Source organism: Salmo trutta, chromosome 11, assembly GCF_901001165.1.
Source record: "Salmo trutta chromosome 11, fSalTru1.1, whole genome shotgun sequence".
Taxonomy (NCBI): Eukaryota; Metazoa; Chordata; class Actinopteri; order Salmoniformes; family Salmonidae; genus Salmo; species Salmo trutta.
The window spans coordinates 9,126,194-9,143,906 of NC_042967.1; the positions used below are offsets into that span (position 1 = coordinate 9,126,194).

Genomic DNA, 17,713 nt, shown 5'->3' on the forward strand with positions numbered 1-17,713 from the left:
CAGAAACTGATATTCTGTTTGAAACTGCTGGCGAGTGAAGATGACAGTGAGAATGAGAGGGTTTCAGTGGCGAAAAAGGAAGGACACAACAGAAGTAAAGTTGTCGTGGAAACCCTTAGACTCGTCTTTAGTCAGAGTGAGTGTTTTGGAAATCCGTTTGAAGTCTCGATAGATGTCATGGAATGCATTAGGTGAAGTGGCGTCAGAGTCACAAGAAGTGGGTTTATTTCGATTTTTTCTGCGGAGTAGAAGAGGTGTGCATTATGTCTCAATAAGATATGAGTGGATGGTTTTGTGTATGGATCTTCAAAGCAGAACGCCTATCAACAGGATTATATCTGGGATGGCGCATAGTCGCTCTGGATAAGAGCGTCTGCTAAATGACTTAAATGTAAATGTACAGATTTAATACCTGAGGAAGTAGGTGGAGTTATTGGAGCAGGTTGACTGACCCGTATGGCAATAACTCCACCTACTTCCTCAGGTATTAAATGAAGAAATACACTTAATCCACAATCTCTCCCTCATGTAAAGTTGGGCTATGTGAGATACCCTTTAAGAGCCTACATGCTAAATATTTGGTAAGGTGTCAAGTGTATGCAGACAGGAAGAGTATCGAATGCTAGTGGAGGTTAGATGCTGCAATTGAGGTGGCGAACATGCACCCGAATTCCCGGATTGCCTTGTTAGATCGCACAAGACACAATTGGCAAAAGTAAGGGCTGTCCAGCGTGTGTCCTACCTGGAGGCGGTGAGAAGAGTTGAAGGAACGAGTAGAGTTGTAGATGCAATGGTAGTAGAGCCTGCATCAGTGAATGTGTGTAAAAATGTGTGCTTTGTAGCATTTATTGCAATGGTCATTAACTGCACAGCACACATGGAGAAGAAATCGGACTAAATTGGCATCACTGTAAGTGCAGCTGAACGTTTTTTGGGGGACTCAGGGATTTGACAGAAGAGGCAGTACAAGTAACCCTATCAACGAATATACTGCCTTAACAGACTCCTGAGCCTGTGTCGGGATGTGATTTAAATTGGAATGTGACTGAAGGGGGGACTTTTATTTTTAACTTTGTATAATGTCGGTTTTAACCCGTAGTTTACCACCCATACAGTAGGTGGCGGCATGCAGCTCTAACAGTTGTTTGCGAACCGTCATAATATCAAAGAAGTTAACGGAAGTGACCAGTTACCAAGAACAATTTCCACTTTTGAATTTGTATGGGTTATTTAGATGTTTATTAACATCATTGAACTCACAATATGACTCATTAAACTAGACAGTATCACATACTAACCTCAGGTCGTCTTTAATTCGCGTTGGAGACGGGACTTGGTTGATTTATGTTATCTAGGTAACGCTAGCAAGCTAGCTGCTAACCTTAGCTAACAATAATGGCTAACAGTAATTGTATGGTTTTTCACACTCAAATAGCCTCCGTCATGGAGGTGCTAGCGAATGCAGCCGTGGCAGAGATCTGTAAACTCGTAGACGACGACTATGCAGTGTTTCGTTTAGAAATAACTCAAAGCCAGAAAGAAAACCGGGGATTACGGAGGAAACTACAGCTACTGGAACTGAAGGTGGCACGGGAGCGGGCAGAGAGGACAATACGAGAGCGCGTCCTCGCCAGTCGTCCCAGTAGTGTCAAAGTCGTCGACCGATACAGAATAGCAAGAGGTACATTTGACAAAAGGTCGCCCGTTTTTGCCTGTAGCCCAATTACTCTCTGCATTAGGCAGCAGATCCGACCAGCTTGCTTGTAGCTGCACTAGGTCTAGGTCAGCCATATTTTCTGAGTAGATTAAAACAACGGAGCCGGCGCGAGACATGGCTCAGAAAGCATACCTCAATCCAGGGATTAAAAAATGCTTTGTATTCTGAATTGTCCAATTATCCCAACTGTTACACTGAGAAAATTGAAAGACTGCTAGTTTTTCTGGAAAACTGGACCGCTCATTATCATGCTAGGTAGCAGAAGCCACAGCAGCCATTTTGGGAATGGCAGTGTCAGCCAATCAGCTCCATTGTTGTTCAACGCCATTCCATAATGGCTACTGTTAGCTAGCATGAGGACAAACATGGCAGTTTACTTAACTAGCACTCTTCAATATTGTCTGTGTAACAGTTGGGATAATGGGACAAGAGTGTCCAAAGCAGTTCTCAATTGAAGTACATTTTCTAAACCATATCTCACTCGGCTCCACGTCTTAATTTACACAGGAAGTCTGTCAAATCCTAGTGCAGCTGTAAACAAGCAGATAGGATCTGCTTGCTACCCTCTGCACGTGTTCAGATGTGTTAGCCAGAATTGTGTCTTGGTCAGTTTTTGAATAATAAGCAATAGCTATTAATCAGCTATCTTGCGCAAAGACACATGATCATATTCGAACCAGACTCTTATCTGATTGTTGATTTACTGCATTTCCTATTTTTTACTCAATGGAAACAATGTGATACATGGAACACTATACATTGATCAATAAATAGTATATTAAGAAGTTGAGAAGTGTTACCTTACATCCTGGCCAATTCTAGACAGTCATAACTGTCAATAGTGTACAATATAGCATTGACAGTAGCTAACCTAACCACCTCTTTTCCCCCAATCACTCTCTCAGGTGAAGGACATCTCACTGAAGGCTACAGAAGCATTGTGAAGCCAGTGGGACACAATACATGGAGAGATGACCAACCAATCACTGTTGATGAGGGGAGTGGAACCTCAACCCAGCACATTATCATGATAGAGGTTAGTGTAATAGTGTTGCATAAAAATTACAGTACATCAAATGTGGCCATTTTATTTCAGAAAGGCTCCCCTCAGCTGTTCACTTGCTTACATCCTCATTTATCTGTGAGACTTTAATATTACATTGTTATCCAATTCTACTCATGTACCGGTAATAACTGGGGATGGGCATTTGAAATATTTTCACTATTCAAACAATTATAATTGTATTTAATTGAGACAAAGCCTTTTCATAGTTAATAGGCCTATGATTTCTTTCCTTCCAAAATTAATACTGTTGCAAGTATTCGAATACTAACCTCCATTCAGATATTCAAATAACCTCTCCCATTCCTGGTAATAACCTCCACTCTTCTTATGTCAGTCTGCAGAGGATGCAGGTCCTGGGGTCAAGCAGGAGAGGACTGGAGGAGAGGAGGACCCACGACACAGCATTGACATCCAGACTGGAGCAGCGTCTGGAGTGGCGCCCCCTGTAGCCACAGAGGACCTGTCCGCTGCCACGGTGCCCCAGGCCAAGACACAGCACAGCATCATGGAGGTCAGTGGAATGTGGAATGCCGTCCTTAAGTCAGAGACAGACACCAAGACTTTAACTGTGACACACAGAATCTGACCACAGATCAGATCCATAAAGACTGAGTCTGGGGCCACTAGGCTGTCCTGTTCCCAGCTCAGAGTATTTACCGGTATTTCACCAGAGCCAGAGGACGGTTCATTCCCCCTGGAGTTGGTGAGGCGTTAGACACTAGTGTTGATGATCTATCTTGTTCTTACACTACAGAGATGGACCCTTACAACATGCCCTTGGGTTTAGAGACACAGACTGATCTGTCTAGAGGGGACTGGAACCGGTACAATAGTATTGCATACTCTGAAGGGTGCCTAGATAAGAAAGGGGAGGTTATAGTCTTTGGTAGATGAGATTACTTTGAAAGTGGAGGGTGACGCTCCTCCCACATGGAATGCAGATAGTCACATAGGAGACGGACACTCATTGCAAATATTTCTTAGATTACAGGGTAAGCTTTGAGACAAATACAAATGTCACGACCCACTTCCCTGTACATGCGTTCAGGGATCGCGATCCAGTGTTCACGTCGATGGCACTTTCCGATTCACACGGCCGTGTCCTTTTCGATCAGGTTTTGAACTCAAATGACAGGGCTAGAGCCCAGGCTCAGGAAGGTCGCGCAACATCAGGAGTTAGTAAAGAGAAACGGTTCCTCTGCATGTTCTGTAACAAAGGCTTTACCTGCCTTCATTGGGTGGAGATCTACCAGAGGGTCCACACAGGGGTGAAACCCTTCAGCTGTATTCAGAGTTACATGCACTTAGCCCAGGCTTGCACCCTGAAGAGGCACCAGAGGGTCCACACAGGGGAGAAATCCTACAGCTGCACCCAGTGTGAGAAGAGGTTCTCCCGCCAGACCACCTGAAGATGCACCTGAAGGTCCACACGGGAGAGAGGCCGTTCGCCTGTACGCACTGCGGGAAGAGGTTCTCAAAGAGGAGCTATCTCAGGATACACCAGCAGAATTACCATTCCAGTCTATAACATAGAAAGTAACCATTCTCCTCAATAGCTTCTGAGGTTTAGATCAAACCCTGCATTAAAGACAAATATACATTTTCTTTGTTGTTGGCAAAACATATCCACCGATGCATTTGGAGTAACAGATTTCAGTATAGAATATTACTGGGTAGAATATTGCATCTATACATTGTGTGATATACAGTGCCTAGTGAAAGTCTACATACACCTTGCAGAGTCTTCACATGTTGCTGCCTTAGAATTAAGTCGAAAAAGGGATTAAATTGGACTTAGAAAGTTAAAGTATTGTGGTGGCAACACCTAACCCTGGAATAGTTGTATTCTTCACAAATTACACACATTTGAATGTCAAATACACACCAGAATGACTTTCCAAGAGGTGTTGAGTGATCCTGACTTAAATCTGAGACAATGTTTGAATATTGCTGTCCATCAATTATTCCCAATCAAATGTACTGAATTTGAGCAATATTGACCGGAACAATTTAATATAATTAATATACAAGTAAAAGAATATAAAGACTTGAGTAAATTAAGGATAAAGTGTGTGTGTGTGTGTTTGACGTACCAGTCAAAGGTTTGGACGCCTACTCATTCCAAGTTTTATTTATTTTGACTATTTTCTACATTGTAGAATAATAGTGAAGACGTCAAAACTATGAAATAACACACAAGGAATCATGTAGTAACCAGAAAAGTGTTAAACAAATCAAAATATATTTGAGATTCTTCAAATTAGTCACCCTTTGCCTTGATGACAGCTTTGCACAGTCTTGCCATTTTCAACCAGTTTCATGAGGTAGTCACCTGGAATGCATTTCAAAAAAATGAATTTGTGGAATCTGTCTGTCCTGAGTGGTGCAGCGGTCTAAGGCACTGCATCTCAGTGCAAGAGGTGTCACTGCAGTCCCTGGTTCTAGTCCAGGCTGTATCACATCTGGCTGTGATTGGGAGTCCCATAGGGCAGCGCACAATTGGCCCAGCATCGTCCGGGTTTGGCCGGAGTAGGCCGCCATTGTAAATAAGAATTTGTTCTTAACTGACTTTTATAGTTAAATAAAACTTTTTTTTTTTTAAATTGCCTTGACGACAACTTTGCACACTCTTGGCATTCTCTCAACCAGCTTCATGAGGAATGCTTTTCCAACGGTCTTGAAGGAGTTCCCACATATGCTGAGCACTTGTTGGCTGCTTTTCCTTCACTCTGCGGTCCAACTCATCCCAAACCAACTCAATTGAGTTGAGGTCAGGTGATTGTGGCGGCCAGGACATCTGATGCAGCACTCCATCACTCTCCTTTGTCAAATAGCCCTTACACAGCCTGTAGGTGTGTTTTGGGTCATTGTCTTGTTGAAAAACAAATGATAGTCACACTAAGCACAAACCAGATGGGATGGCGTATCGCTGCAAAATGCTGTGGTAGCCATACTGGTTAATTGTGCCTTGAATTCTAAATAAATCACAGACAGTGTCACCAGCAAAGCACCATCAAATCAAATGTATTTATATAGCCCTTCTTACATCAGCTGATATCTCAAAGTGCTGTACAGAAACCAGGCCTAAAACCCCAAACAGCAAGCATTGCAGGTGTAGAAGCACGGTGGCTAGGAAAAACTCCCTAGAAAAGGCCAAAACCTAGGAAGAAACCTAGAGAGGAACCAGGCTATAAGGGGTGGCCAGTCCTCTTCTGGCTGTGCCGGGTGGAGATTATAACAGAACATGGCCCAGATGTTCAAATTTTCATAAATGACCAGCATGGTCCATCACATCTCCTACTCCATGCTTCACGGTGGGAACCACACATGCAGAAATCATCCATTCACCTACTTTGCGTCTCACAAAGACACGGCGGTTGGAACCAAAAATCTCACATTTGGACTCATCAGACCAAAGGAAAGATTTCCACCGGTCTAATGTCCATTCTCGTATTTCTTGGCCCAAGCAAGTCTCTTCTCATTGGTGTCCTTTAGTAGTGGTTTCTTTGCAGCAATTCGACCATAAAGGCCTGATTCACTGTCTCCTCTGAACAGTTGATGTTGAGATGTGTCTGTTACTTGAACTCTGAAGCATTTACTTGGGCTGCAATTTCTGAAGCTGGTAACTCTAATGAACTTATCCTCTGCAGCAGAGGTAACTCTGGGGTCTTCCTTTCCTGGCAATCCTCATGAGAGCCAATTTCATGATGGCACTTGATGGTTTTTGCGACTGCACTTGAAGGAACTTTAAAAGTTTTACGGATTGACTGACCTTCGTGTCTTAAAGTAATGATTGACTGTCGTTTCTTTTTACTTATTTGAGCTGTTCATGCCATAATATGGACTTGGTCTTTTACCAAATAGGGCTATCTTCTGTATAACACCCCTACCTTGTCACAACACATCTGACTGGCTCAAACGCATTAAGAAGGAAAGAAATTCCACAAATCAACTTAAGGCACACCTGTTAATTGAAATACATTCCAGGTGACTACCTCATGAAGCTGATTGAGACAATGCCAAGTGTGCGCGAAGCATGGCTACTTTGAATAATCTAAAATATACACTGCTCAAAAAAATAAAGGGAACACTTAAACAACACAATGTAACTCCAAGTCAATCACACTTCTGTGAAATCAAACTGTCCACTTAGGAAGCAACACTGATTGACAATACATTTCACATGCTGTTGTGCAAATGGAATAGACAACAGGTGGAAATTATAGGCAATTAGCAAGACACCCCCAATAAAGGAGTGGTTCTGCAGGTGGTGACCACAGACCACTTCTCAGTTCCTATGCTTCCTGGCTGATGTTTTGGTCACTTTTGAATGCTAGCGGTGCTTTCACTCTAGTGGTAGCATGAGACGGAGTCTACAACCCACACAAGTGGCTCAGGTAGTGCAGCTCATCCAGGATGGCACATCAATGCGAGCTGTGGCAAGAAGGTTTGCTGTGTCTGTCAGCGTAGTGTCCAGAGCATGGAGGCGCTACCAGGAGACAGGCCAGTACATCAGGAGACATAGAGGAGGCCGTAGGAGGGCAACAACCCAGCAGCAGGACCGCTACCTCCGCCTTTGTGCAAGGAGGAGCAGGAGAAGGACTGCCAGAGCCCTGCAAAATGACCTCCAGCAGGCCACAAATGTGCATGTGTCTGCTCAAACGGTCAGAAACAGACTCCATGAGGGTGGTATGAGGGCCCGACGTCCACAGGTGGGGGTTGTGCTTACAGCCCACCACCGTGCAGGACGTTTGGCATTTGCCAGAGAACACCAAGATTGGCAAATTCGCCACTGGCGCCCTGTGCTCTTCACAGATGAAAGCAGGTTCACACTGAGCACATGTGACAGAGTCTGGAGACGCCATGGAGAACGTTCTGCTGCCTGCAACATCCTCCAGCATGACCGGTTTGGCGGTGGGTCAGTCATGGTGTAGGGTGGCATTTCTTTGGGGGGGCCGCACAGCCCTCCATGTGCTCGCCAGAGGTAGCCTGACTGCCATTAGGTACCGAGATGAGATCCTCAGACCCCTTGTGAGACCATATGCTGGTGCGGTTGGCCCTGGGTTCCTCCTATTGCAAGACAATGCTAGACCTCATGTGGCTGGAGTGTGTCAGCAGTTCCTGCAAGAGGAAGGCATTGATGCTATGGACTGGCCCGCCCGTTCCCCAGACCTGAATCCAATTGAGCACATCTGGGACATCATGTCTCGCTCCATCCACCAACGCCACGTTGCACCACAGACTGTCCAGGAGTTGGCGGATGCTTTAGTCCAGGTCTGGGAGGAGATCCCTCAGGAGACCACCCGCCACCTCATCAGGAGCATGCCCAGGCGTTGTAGGGAGGTCATACAGGCACGTGGAGGCCACACACACTACTGAGCCTCATTTTGACTTGTTTTAAGGACATTACATCAAAGTTGGATCAGCCTGTAGTGTGGTTTTCCACTTTAATTTTGAGTGTGACTCCAAATCCAGACCTCCATGGGTTGATAAATTGGATTTCCATTAATTATTTTTGTGTGATTTTGTTGTCAGCACATTCAACTATGTAAAGAAAAAAGTATTTAATAAGATTATTTCTTTCATTCAGATCTAGGATGTGTTGTTTAAGTGTTCCCTTTATTTTTTTGAGCAGTATATTTTGATTTGTTTAACATGTTTTGGGTTATTTCATAGTTGTGATGTCTTCACTATTATTCTACAATGTAGAAAATAGTACAAATAAAGAAAATCCCTGGAATGAGTAGGTGTGTCCAAACTTTTGACTGGAACTGAATATGCCAAAAAAGTATTTTACACATTGTGTTTGTACTGTGTCGGCTATGATGTTAAAAAATGGCTATTTCATTACTTCCATTCAACTACCTATTTTTTTTCGCCAGATACTTTTAATTCGAAAATGAATTCAGTTCATCAGGTTCATGCAGATTTTTAGTTGAGACGTTGTGTGGTTATCATGTTGTGTATTTAAAACTTGTTTGTTTAATAAACACAAAATGGGACTTTTTATTCTAAGACTTTCATTGAGACTTATTTTAACATACATTAAATATGATCCGCATACACACAACAGTGCTTTATAACTAATACACTTCAAAATAGTTTAGTCAGGTTTGTCTGACTTTTGACTTATCATAGCTGACTTATTTTTACCCCATCATCATATGTATGTCCACCATGATGGGTTTAACAACAATGAAGTCATTCTGTAACTACAGTATAGGACTCAAACATAGTGGGAATGGGTAAACACTCCGGCGTCATACTTGCTAACATGAGAAAAAGTTAAACTTAAACTGTTTCTCTGTCTCAAAATGCACATCAGACAAATAACATCGTTGATTAACTTGCACGTGATAAGAGGGTTAGCCAATTAAAATTGTCCACGTAGTTGGACGTGATCCAACACTTGTTCATTAAATCCAAAGATTCTCCTCTTCCTCTCTGTGAAAGCATTCTGATAATCAAAGCAACTAGATCACATACGTTTGACTGACTGGTCATATAGTGTAGAGCGCCTAGTTCTTCATAATTGCCACAGATTGTGGCATAAGGTTAGAATAACTTTTTTCCTTTTGAAATGTAGAATGAAATTTGTGTGAAGGGAATTGCAGCCAACAGCTTGAAAATTAAGATTTAGAATGAATTTAATAAGGAGCTATGTCTTTCTTCAGCCTTTCAGACAAAGATATTGCATAAGCTATTACACGGACGTGTCCACTTAAATGTAGGCCTACAATCTTTTTATATTAATTTTTATAATCATCTACTTTGTCACATGCATTATTTGACTCGAGGATCAACAGTGGAGCGTTTTTTCCTCTAATAAAAACTTTCTCCCGAGGGGGATCGAAGCTCACGGCCATCATATCTCTCCGTCTCTGGGTTTATCACGCCACCAATTAGTGATGGCAGTCAAGAGGAAATTACAGCAATTTGACAAGACCACGAGCATCTTCAACTTTTTTTTACGATGTATGCGAATATAACTTGTTGTATAATCCTCCTACATCTTTAGTGCTATGAAAGCACATTAATATATGTTAAACGGATAGGCAAAAACTTTTTGGTCATATGGGAGGTAGTAGCCTAGTCAAGGATGCATCATCATGCAATATTGGGACACAACACTTTACAGACCTAGACCTAGTGGGAAAAAATAACCTTGAATTTGTAGGTTATAAATAATCCCTCTGGTGGCCAAATTGACCAATTTTAATTAATGCCGTTGGTTTGTGGATAAAAACTCTAAGGTTGGGTGATGTGGAATTTGTTACAGGAAATAATCACTGCCACCTTGTGAGATTAGCATAAGGATAACGTGCCAGGTTATCTGATCGGACCAGCTAGAATGTAAAGAAAGAGAAAGGGGGATACCTAGTCAGTTGTACAACTAAATGCATTCAACCCAACCCCTCTGAATCAGAGAGGTGCAGGGGGCTGCCTTAAACAACATCCATGTTATCTGCGCCCGAGGAGCAGTTGTATAGCTTTTTTATCATGTGCAAGTAAATCAACAATTTCAATTGGCTGATGCACATTTTGAGACTGAGAAACTGTTTATAATGTCAGCAAGTATGGCCCATCCATGTTGAAAGTGTGTTTATTATTTGTGTGTATGTACCTGAGGGAGTGTATGTCTGTGTAATCTGTATCACCTCTCTCTTCCAGGAGGAGGAGGGTCCAGAGGTGCTGCTGGTGAAGGAGGAGGGGTGCGAGGAAGGTCTGGGGAACCCTGAGGGGACCATAATCATGGAGGACAATCAGACTACACCTCCTCCTGAACCCACAGAGGAACCAGCTGAGCATCACAGGACCACACACAGTCTCACTGAGGTGAGCCCACTGTGAACTACTGTCTGAATGGTATTAGGTCAGGGTCTGTATCCTCAAAGCCTCTCAGAGTAGGAGTGCTGATCTAGGATCAGTTTAGCCTTTTAGATCATAATGAATAGGATCATATGTAAAAATCAGCACTCCTACTCTGAGATTCTTTGTGGATACGGGCCCAGGTCTTAATAAATGTTGTCTTAAGTGTGGGACCATGCCTTTGAATTTAAAACCATGTAAAACAATCAAATCAACTAACAAGTTTCCATAGTACTCATAGCAATCCCTCATTGCCCAATCAGAAGATGCTCCATATCAGGATGTCTTGATCCAACATCCTCTCACTCTATATCTCTTAGTCAGTAGACATGGAGGATGGGAAGCCTGATCTGCTAATAGTCAAAGAGGAGACAATAGAAGATGGACCAGAGAGCATTGACCTGCTGAGTGGACAAAAGATGGGGGAGCAAGGTAAGAGAGAAATACATCTGGGTCTTCTTATAAATAATTGGGATCAAAATTTCAAAATGGTTTGAAACAAAAATATTTATGATTTTCTTGCAGTTCCAGAGTGTACTTAAAGGAATATATGCAAATTGTCCCTTAACACCACCTATACAACAACATAGGCCCAAGACTATACATCCTTTAAGAAGGGTTCATACAGACACTGGAAAGTCAAATTCAAGGACTTTCAGGGACTTTTTTTTCAGGCACTTAATAGTAATTAAATGTAAGGACCTCAATATTGTACAACTGTGTAATTTATATCATTGGAAATATAGGGCCTAATATAGAACCCCCCACCACCACCAAAAAGTGTCCCCCCCAAAAAGTAAACCATTACCACTTTTTTTAGGCCTTGTCAATGCATTGATATTGAAATTAGTATTACATTCTAAAATATGAGAATAATGTGGAATTGCCTGACTAAATAGATTGGTTGCATGCATGGCAGTTTGCCTGTAGCTGACGCAGGCACACATAATAAAGCCGTGAACAGCGGTAGCATCAAACTCACCGTTTGAATCTCACCATCAGTTGTTTTTTTATGAAGAGAAAGCGACCAAAAACCAGGTTCCTTTTGTACTGGAAGGATTTATATGGAAAGCCAAGTTGAAGCCAGCATTAGATGTTGTCATCCTCATAATAACCACACATGGTTTTACCGAAACAGAGTAGCGCAACACCGTTCAATTGAAGCGGCGGGAAACAAACGAAAGTGGCCACATTTCTCACAAAAACGGGTCAAAAATGAAATTGCAGATAATTATAAGGGAGCAGGAGGACTTATAAATTGGCTACAATAATTACAAGGACTTTTCAAGCACCAAATTGAGGAAATGTCTTATTTTCAAGGTAGGCCAATTCCAGTACTTGAATTTCTGAGCTCCAAATGAAAGTTCAAGTAGGCTACTTCAAGCCCCCTGTATTGTTTAAAATTACAGGTGTAACATGGAAACCAAAATGTATTTGTCATGTAATTTCATTACCAGATCAAATTGTGATGAAGCCCACTAGGCTGTGTAATGTGTTGTCATTATATCCAGAATAATTCATAGGAATAGCTTGGGTGGGTGTTGCGCAATTGTCTATCCTTCACAATTGTGCACAGTAGATTCGGTGTAGTCTATTCTACACAATTGTGCACAGTAGACTCGGTGTCCAATCTGAGGCACAAAAACATACGAAAACATCAACCCATTACCTTGATGCTTTCTCTGTTAAATCTTACGAGACCCTGCTGTAAATCAAGCAGACGACAACAGATCAATATCAAGTCACTAGGGACATTAGATCCAACGTGGATCCAGGCACAACTGTCTTCACAGGCATAACAAATGAGACAAATATTCTGGACATTCCTCGCAAACACCTTTTTTTCCAGCACTTGTGCCGATGTTTTATCGCATTTGCTATCATTAACAGCTGTTCATCACTTGAATGTAATTCAAAAAAATTCAGATGACGATGTGTGAAAATATCACAGCATAATTAAACAGCTCGACATCAAATGCGCATCCAACAAGTATTATGTAATTATTGAAGAACCACGTTAATGACAGTATTGATTTAGGTTTTAAGTATCAAGGTAAGGTGACTCATTCGGTTGGAAGCATTCGATTTTGCAATCTTTTTGGGGATTTGAGCCCATAAACTGTTTTCACCCCGTAACACATGGACACACGAAATGTTACATAGTTGCACTGTATTTCTGAGATCTCTATACAAAAAACTGTCCGACAGCTAGATCGAAGATTCTTACAGGGTTAAAGTTAGTCTAATTTAACTGATTAATGTCTAATATATGATATAATGGCAACACTGCCAAAAATTAAAGGACAGAAAATTTATGTTTTATGTCACACAGTGTTCGACAAATCCGTCAAGACACAAACCATGAGAAAGGGTTAACAGGTTTTAAATCAACTCGTCAATTTTATTGAAGATATACTATATATATACACAAAAGTATTTGGACACCCCTTCAAATTAGTGGTTTCGGCTATTTCATCAACATCCGTATAAAATCGTGCACACAGGCATGCAATCTCCATAGACAAACATTGGCAGTAGAATGGCCTTACTGAAGAGCTGTGACGTTCAACGTGGCAATGTCATAGCATGCCACCTTTCCAACAAGTCAGTTAATCAAATTTCTGCCCTACTAGAGCTGCCCCGGTCAACTGTAAGTACTGTTCTTGTGAAGTAGAAACGTCTTGGAGCAACAACGGCTCAGCCACGAAGTGGTAGGCCACACAGGCTCACAGAACACGACCTCGAGTGCTGAAGCGTGTAGTGTGTAAAAATAGTCTGTTCTCGGTTGCAACACTCACTACCGAGATCCAAACTCCCTCTGGAAGCAACGCCTGCATAAGAACTATTCGGCAGGAACTTCATTTAAATGGGTTTCCGTGGCGGGCAGCTACACACAAGCCTAAGATTACCATGCGCAGTGCCAAGTGTCGGCTGGAGTGGTGTAAAGCTTGCCGCCATTGGATTCTGGAGCAGTGGAAACGTGGTCTCTGGAGTGATGAATCACGCTTCACCCTCTGGAAGTCCGACGGATGAATCTGGGTTTGGCGGATGCCAGGAGAACACTACCTGCCCCAATGCATAGTGCCAACTGTAAAGTTTGGTGGAGGAGGAATAATGGTCTGGGGCTGTTTTTCATGGTTCGGGCCAGGCCCCTTAGTTCCAGTGAAGGGAAATCTAAACGCTACAGCATACAATGACATTCTAGACGATTCTGTGCTTCCAACTTTGTGGCAACAGTTTGGGGAAGTACTTTTCCTGTTTCAGCATGACAATGCCCCTGTGCACAAAGCGAGGTCCATACAGAAATGGTTTGTCGATCGGTGAGGAAGAATTGACTGGCCTGCACAGTGCCTTGACCTCAACCCCATCGAACACCTTTAGGATGAATTGGAACGCCGACTGCGAGCCAGACCTAATCGCCCAACATCAGTGCCCGACCTCACTAATGCTCGTGGCTGAATGGAAGCAAGTCCTTGCAGAAATGTTCCAACATCTAGTGGAACGCCTTCCCAGAAGAGTGGAGGCTGTTATAGCAGCAAAGGGGGACCAACGCCATATTAATGCCCATGATTTTGGAATGAGATGTTCGAGGAGCAGGTGTCCACATACTTTTGGGCTTGTAGTGTATCTATTGCCCCCCCCCCTATACCTTAATGTAATGACACCAAAAAAATGTGGCAGATTATTATCAATGTCTTATCAGCAGCTGTAACAAGCTGTCCAGCGTAGGAAATCCTCACTGGTACCATAGTTTATAGAAAGACCCACATACAGAACATAATATATATACTTCAATGGAAATAGTGATGCACCTGGCTATTTAATCAATACAACTTATGTTTACATACAAAAACACACATTTATATTGTATGAACTTCACCAGGTAATTGACTCAAACTCCATATGTAGAGTTCTCTGCCAAGATTGTAAAGTCTACTTTGTAACCTCTTCCTACAGATGGTTGGCTGGAGGCTAACAGAAGAGACTGGGCGGCCATTTTGGAATCCCAGACCCAGATGGGTGCAGCCAAGGGCCCAGGGGACAACATCACTGAGCAGGCCAGGACCAGAGGCGAAATAGTGGAGGTCAGTGGATGGGACAGCATCTTCAACTCTGGGCTGGGGAACAACACTGTTAACTACAACCAGAAACAGACAGTCGAACACAAAACAACAACTGAACTTAGTCTCCGTGACAACAGACTGGCTGAGACCAGAGCGGGGCGTAGATTTGGTCTGAAGGGATGGGGATGTGTCGGTTCGCGGCGGGAGAGAATAGACACAGACTCGGCTAGCGATGCTCCGTCCTGCTCCTATAGTTGTGATTCAGAGAGACTGATGGCGCCTCAGGTTAACCCCTTAACAGGTGCTGCCTTCAGCATACCTTCTATAGGATCTATCAACTGGAACATGGACCCTGCGACATCACAGACACTCCCTGGCCTTCGTCCTCCTCACACTGTCCTAATGTTAAACCAGACATCAGACAATGCCAGTGCCTCAACACTAAATGGCTACACAAACCCATTGACAAATGACAGTAGTAGTAATGCTATCAGTAGATCCGGTGGCAAAGAGAAGCGCTTCCCGTGTTCGTTCTGTGGGAAAGCCTTCAGTTTCCCCAAACAGGTGAAGATCCACCAGAGGATGCACACGGGGGAGAAACCGTTCAGCTGCCACCTGTGCAGGGCTAGTTTTTCAGACTCATCCAACCTGAAGAGGCACCAGAGGGTCCACACAGGGGAGAAACCATACAGCTGCCCTCAGTGTGAGAAGAGGTTCTCCCACCAGCACCAGCTGAAGAGGCACCTGATGGTCCACACAGGAGAGAGGCCGTTCTCCTGTATGCACTGCGGGAAGAGATTCTCAGAGAGGAGCTACCTCAGAATACACCAACAGAAAATGCACACAGCCCATGTGTAATGGTGACATGTAATGTAGTATTAGCTATTTTGTAGTTAATTCTGTTTTTGATGTAGTACAGAACTGGATGAGGTAAAATGAGGATGATGAAAATGAGTGTGATGAGGAAGAGTAGATGATATGGTGATAGTTGGTGTGATGGTGTCTATAAAAATGCTTCACTGATGAAAAGTGACAACCTTGTCCTGTTTGATGCCAGTGTTTCATAATGAGGCACTGATATTGCCTTAATTCATGTTTATTAATGTAGCAAAGCTGTGTGTAATGTTGAACCTATTTCAAGGCGTTCTAAAATTCATTTTATCAAAGTGAGGGTACCTGATTTACATAAAGGATAAAGTGTTACCATAGGGAGAAAAGTTATTCTGGTCACATGTATCATTTTATGCAATAAAAGTACTGTACTTCACAATATTACAATTTTGTTGAAATTAAATACAAAATTGACTCTGTGCTGACTGACTTGGTTATTTTTTTATCATGGTAGGGACTTAGTTTCCCTTCTCTCAGTCGAACCAAAACATTATACTTAATTCTTGAATCAACACATGGACAATTTTTATAAACTCCAATGACTTCATATTATTGGTTACTTGAATCACAATATTACAGTTTGGCTTGACTGTGGTTAACATTTTATGTCTACAGTAAAGAGATTCTTATATAAACCTTTTCTATGCTCTTCTGTACATTTTGTGTTTACAGTCTGCAGTCCATGAGGACCTGCTGATATCCGGTGTTGCTGGCGGGAGAAACTGGACCTCTGAAGTGGCTGGTCACAAACCCTGGCCCCGGATCAGAACCCTGGATCAGGAGCCATCGCTCTTCCTTTGCGAGTCGGAACAAGGACCGAACCACCACCACACGGAACAAAACCAGTGGACAGGTGGAAGTCCTGTTGGTCATCAAAAAGACAGAGGCCCCAAACAGGGATCCAGTCTGCAGCCCAGATCCTTCTCTTCACAGTCTCAGTGCAGGGATGGGGCTGATAGACCCTCCTGTTCTCATGATGCAAACACCACAGTATCTATGATGAACAGAGCAGGTCACCCTGGGCTTCAGCCTTCACAGAGAGTGGTGGGAGACCCCCCTGGTAGGAGTCTAACGGGAAGTCTGTCTTCTCCAGGATCTTGTCTAATGCCTGGTGAATGGGTTCATAGAAGGCCTGGGCATGGACCTCGGCCTAGCCTTCCTCAGCTGCCTCATGGGTACCCCATGAATACAGACAGTGTCAGGATGGCCGTTCACAACGAGAGTTACCTAGCCTATAATACAGCACCCAATCCCAACAACACCCAAACAATGGCTACAGGTCAAGGAGGGAGCTCAAAGACTCCTGCTTCTACCTCCTCTGGTGTCATTGGGTCACAACGTGGGAGGCCGAGCATTAGGACAGACGCGGACAAGCCGTACGCCTGCCCCACGTGTGGGAAGCGCTTCGCTAGGGCACACTATTTGAGGGAGCACCAGACCGTTCACACCAAGGAGAAGCCCTTCAAGTGCAAACTATGTTACAAGAGCTTCTCCTTCCTGAGTAACCTTACCAGACATCGGAGTGTCCACAACCGGGAGAAATCGTAGCACTGTGGCTTGAGATGTATGTTTGGGATAGTTATCATGTGAAGTGTCTTGGGTTAAGAGGGTAATTAAACCACATACCCTTCATTAACCCTTAACTGGTCATTTGAAACAGGCGTGTGTAAACTGTTTTTAGAGAGTAAACCTAGGCTAGAACAAGGAAAGTTTAATATTTACCTTACAGAGGTAATTGATTGAATAAAGTCCTATTATTTTACTCTTTTTGCTAACACATTGTTCTTTCTAAACAAGTCTTTGATGACTATTTAACAGTCGGATGGCCTGGAGATATAAGCTGGTTTTCAGTCTCTCTGTCCCAGCTTTGATGCACCTGTACTGTCTCCACCTTCTAGATGGTAGCGGGGTGAACAGGCGTCCTTGATGATCTTCCTGTGACATTGGGTGCTGTTGATGTCCTGGAGGGCAGGCAGTGCCACTGGGGATGCGTTGGGGCTAACTGCACCACCCTCTAGAGAGCCCTGCGGTTGCGGACGGCGAAATTGCCGTACCAGGCAGTGATACAGGATGCTCTCATTGGTGCATCTTTGGGGCCAAGCCAAA

The 17,713-nt window shown here is 43.3% G+C and overlaps 1 protein-coding gene across 2 annotated transcripts; it reads left to right on the plus strand.

Annotated features, from left to right (window-relative positions):
* The first annotated feature begins 1,031 nt into the window (after positions 1–1,031).
* On the plus strand, positions 1,032–17,369 carry LOC115201838 (zinc finger and SCAN domain-containing protein 4-like). Of its 2 annotated transcripts, XM_029765699.1 has the most exons (7): positions 1,032–1,681; positions 2,623–2,753; positions 3,118–3,294; positions 10,455–10,619; positions 10,973–11,084; positions 14,610–14,737; positions 16,280–17,369. In XM_029765699.1, exons 1-7 carry the CDS (start codon positions 1,396–1,398, stop codon positions 17,153–17,155), a joined length of 1,875 nt encoding a protein of 624 aa, XP_029621559.1. In that variant the 5' UTR covers positions 1,032–1,395; the 3' UTR covers positions 17,156–17,369. The 2 variants fall into 2 exon arrangements, with proteins under 2 accessions (XP_029621559.1, XP_029621560.1); XM_029765700.1 differs by lacking the exon at positions 16,280–17,369 and having other exon boundaries at positions 1,033–1,681; positions 14,610–16,026.
* Positions 17,370–17,713: the final 344 nt, after the last annotated feature.

What these genes read in the sequence shown, in the direction of transcription:
- LOC115201838 (XM_029765699.1), top strand. Translation starts at nt 1,396, where the DNA reads ATGGCTAACAGTAATTGTATGGTTTTTCACACTCAAATAGCCTCCGTC. An exon ending in CACAGCACAGCATCATGGAG is followed by an intron (nt 3,295 to 10,454) that starts GTCAGTGGAATG and finishes TCTCTCTTCCAG; the next exon opens with GAGGAGGAGGGTCCAGAGGT. An exon ending in ACAAAAGATGGGGGAGCAAG is followed by an intron (nt 11,085 to 14,609) that starts GTAAGAGAGAAA and finishes CTCTTCCTACAG; the next exon opens with ATGGTTGGCTGGAGGCTAAC.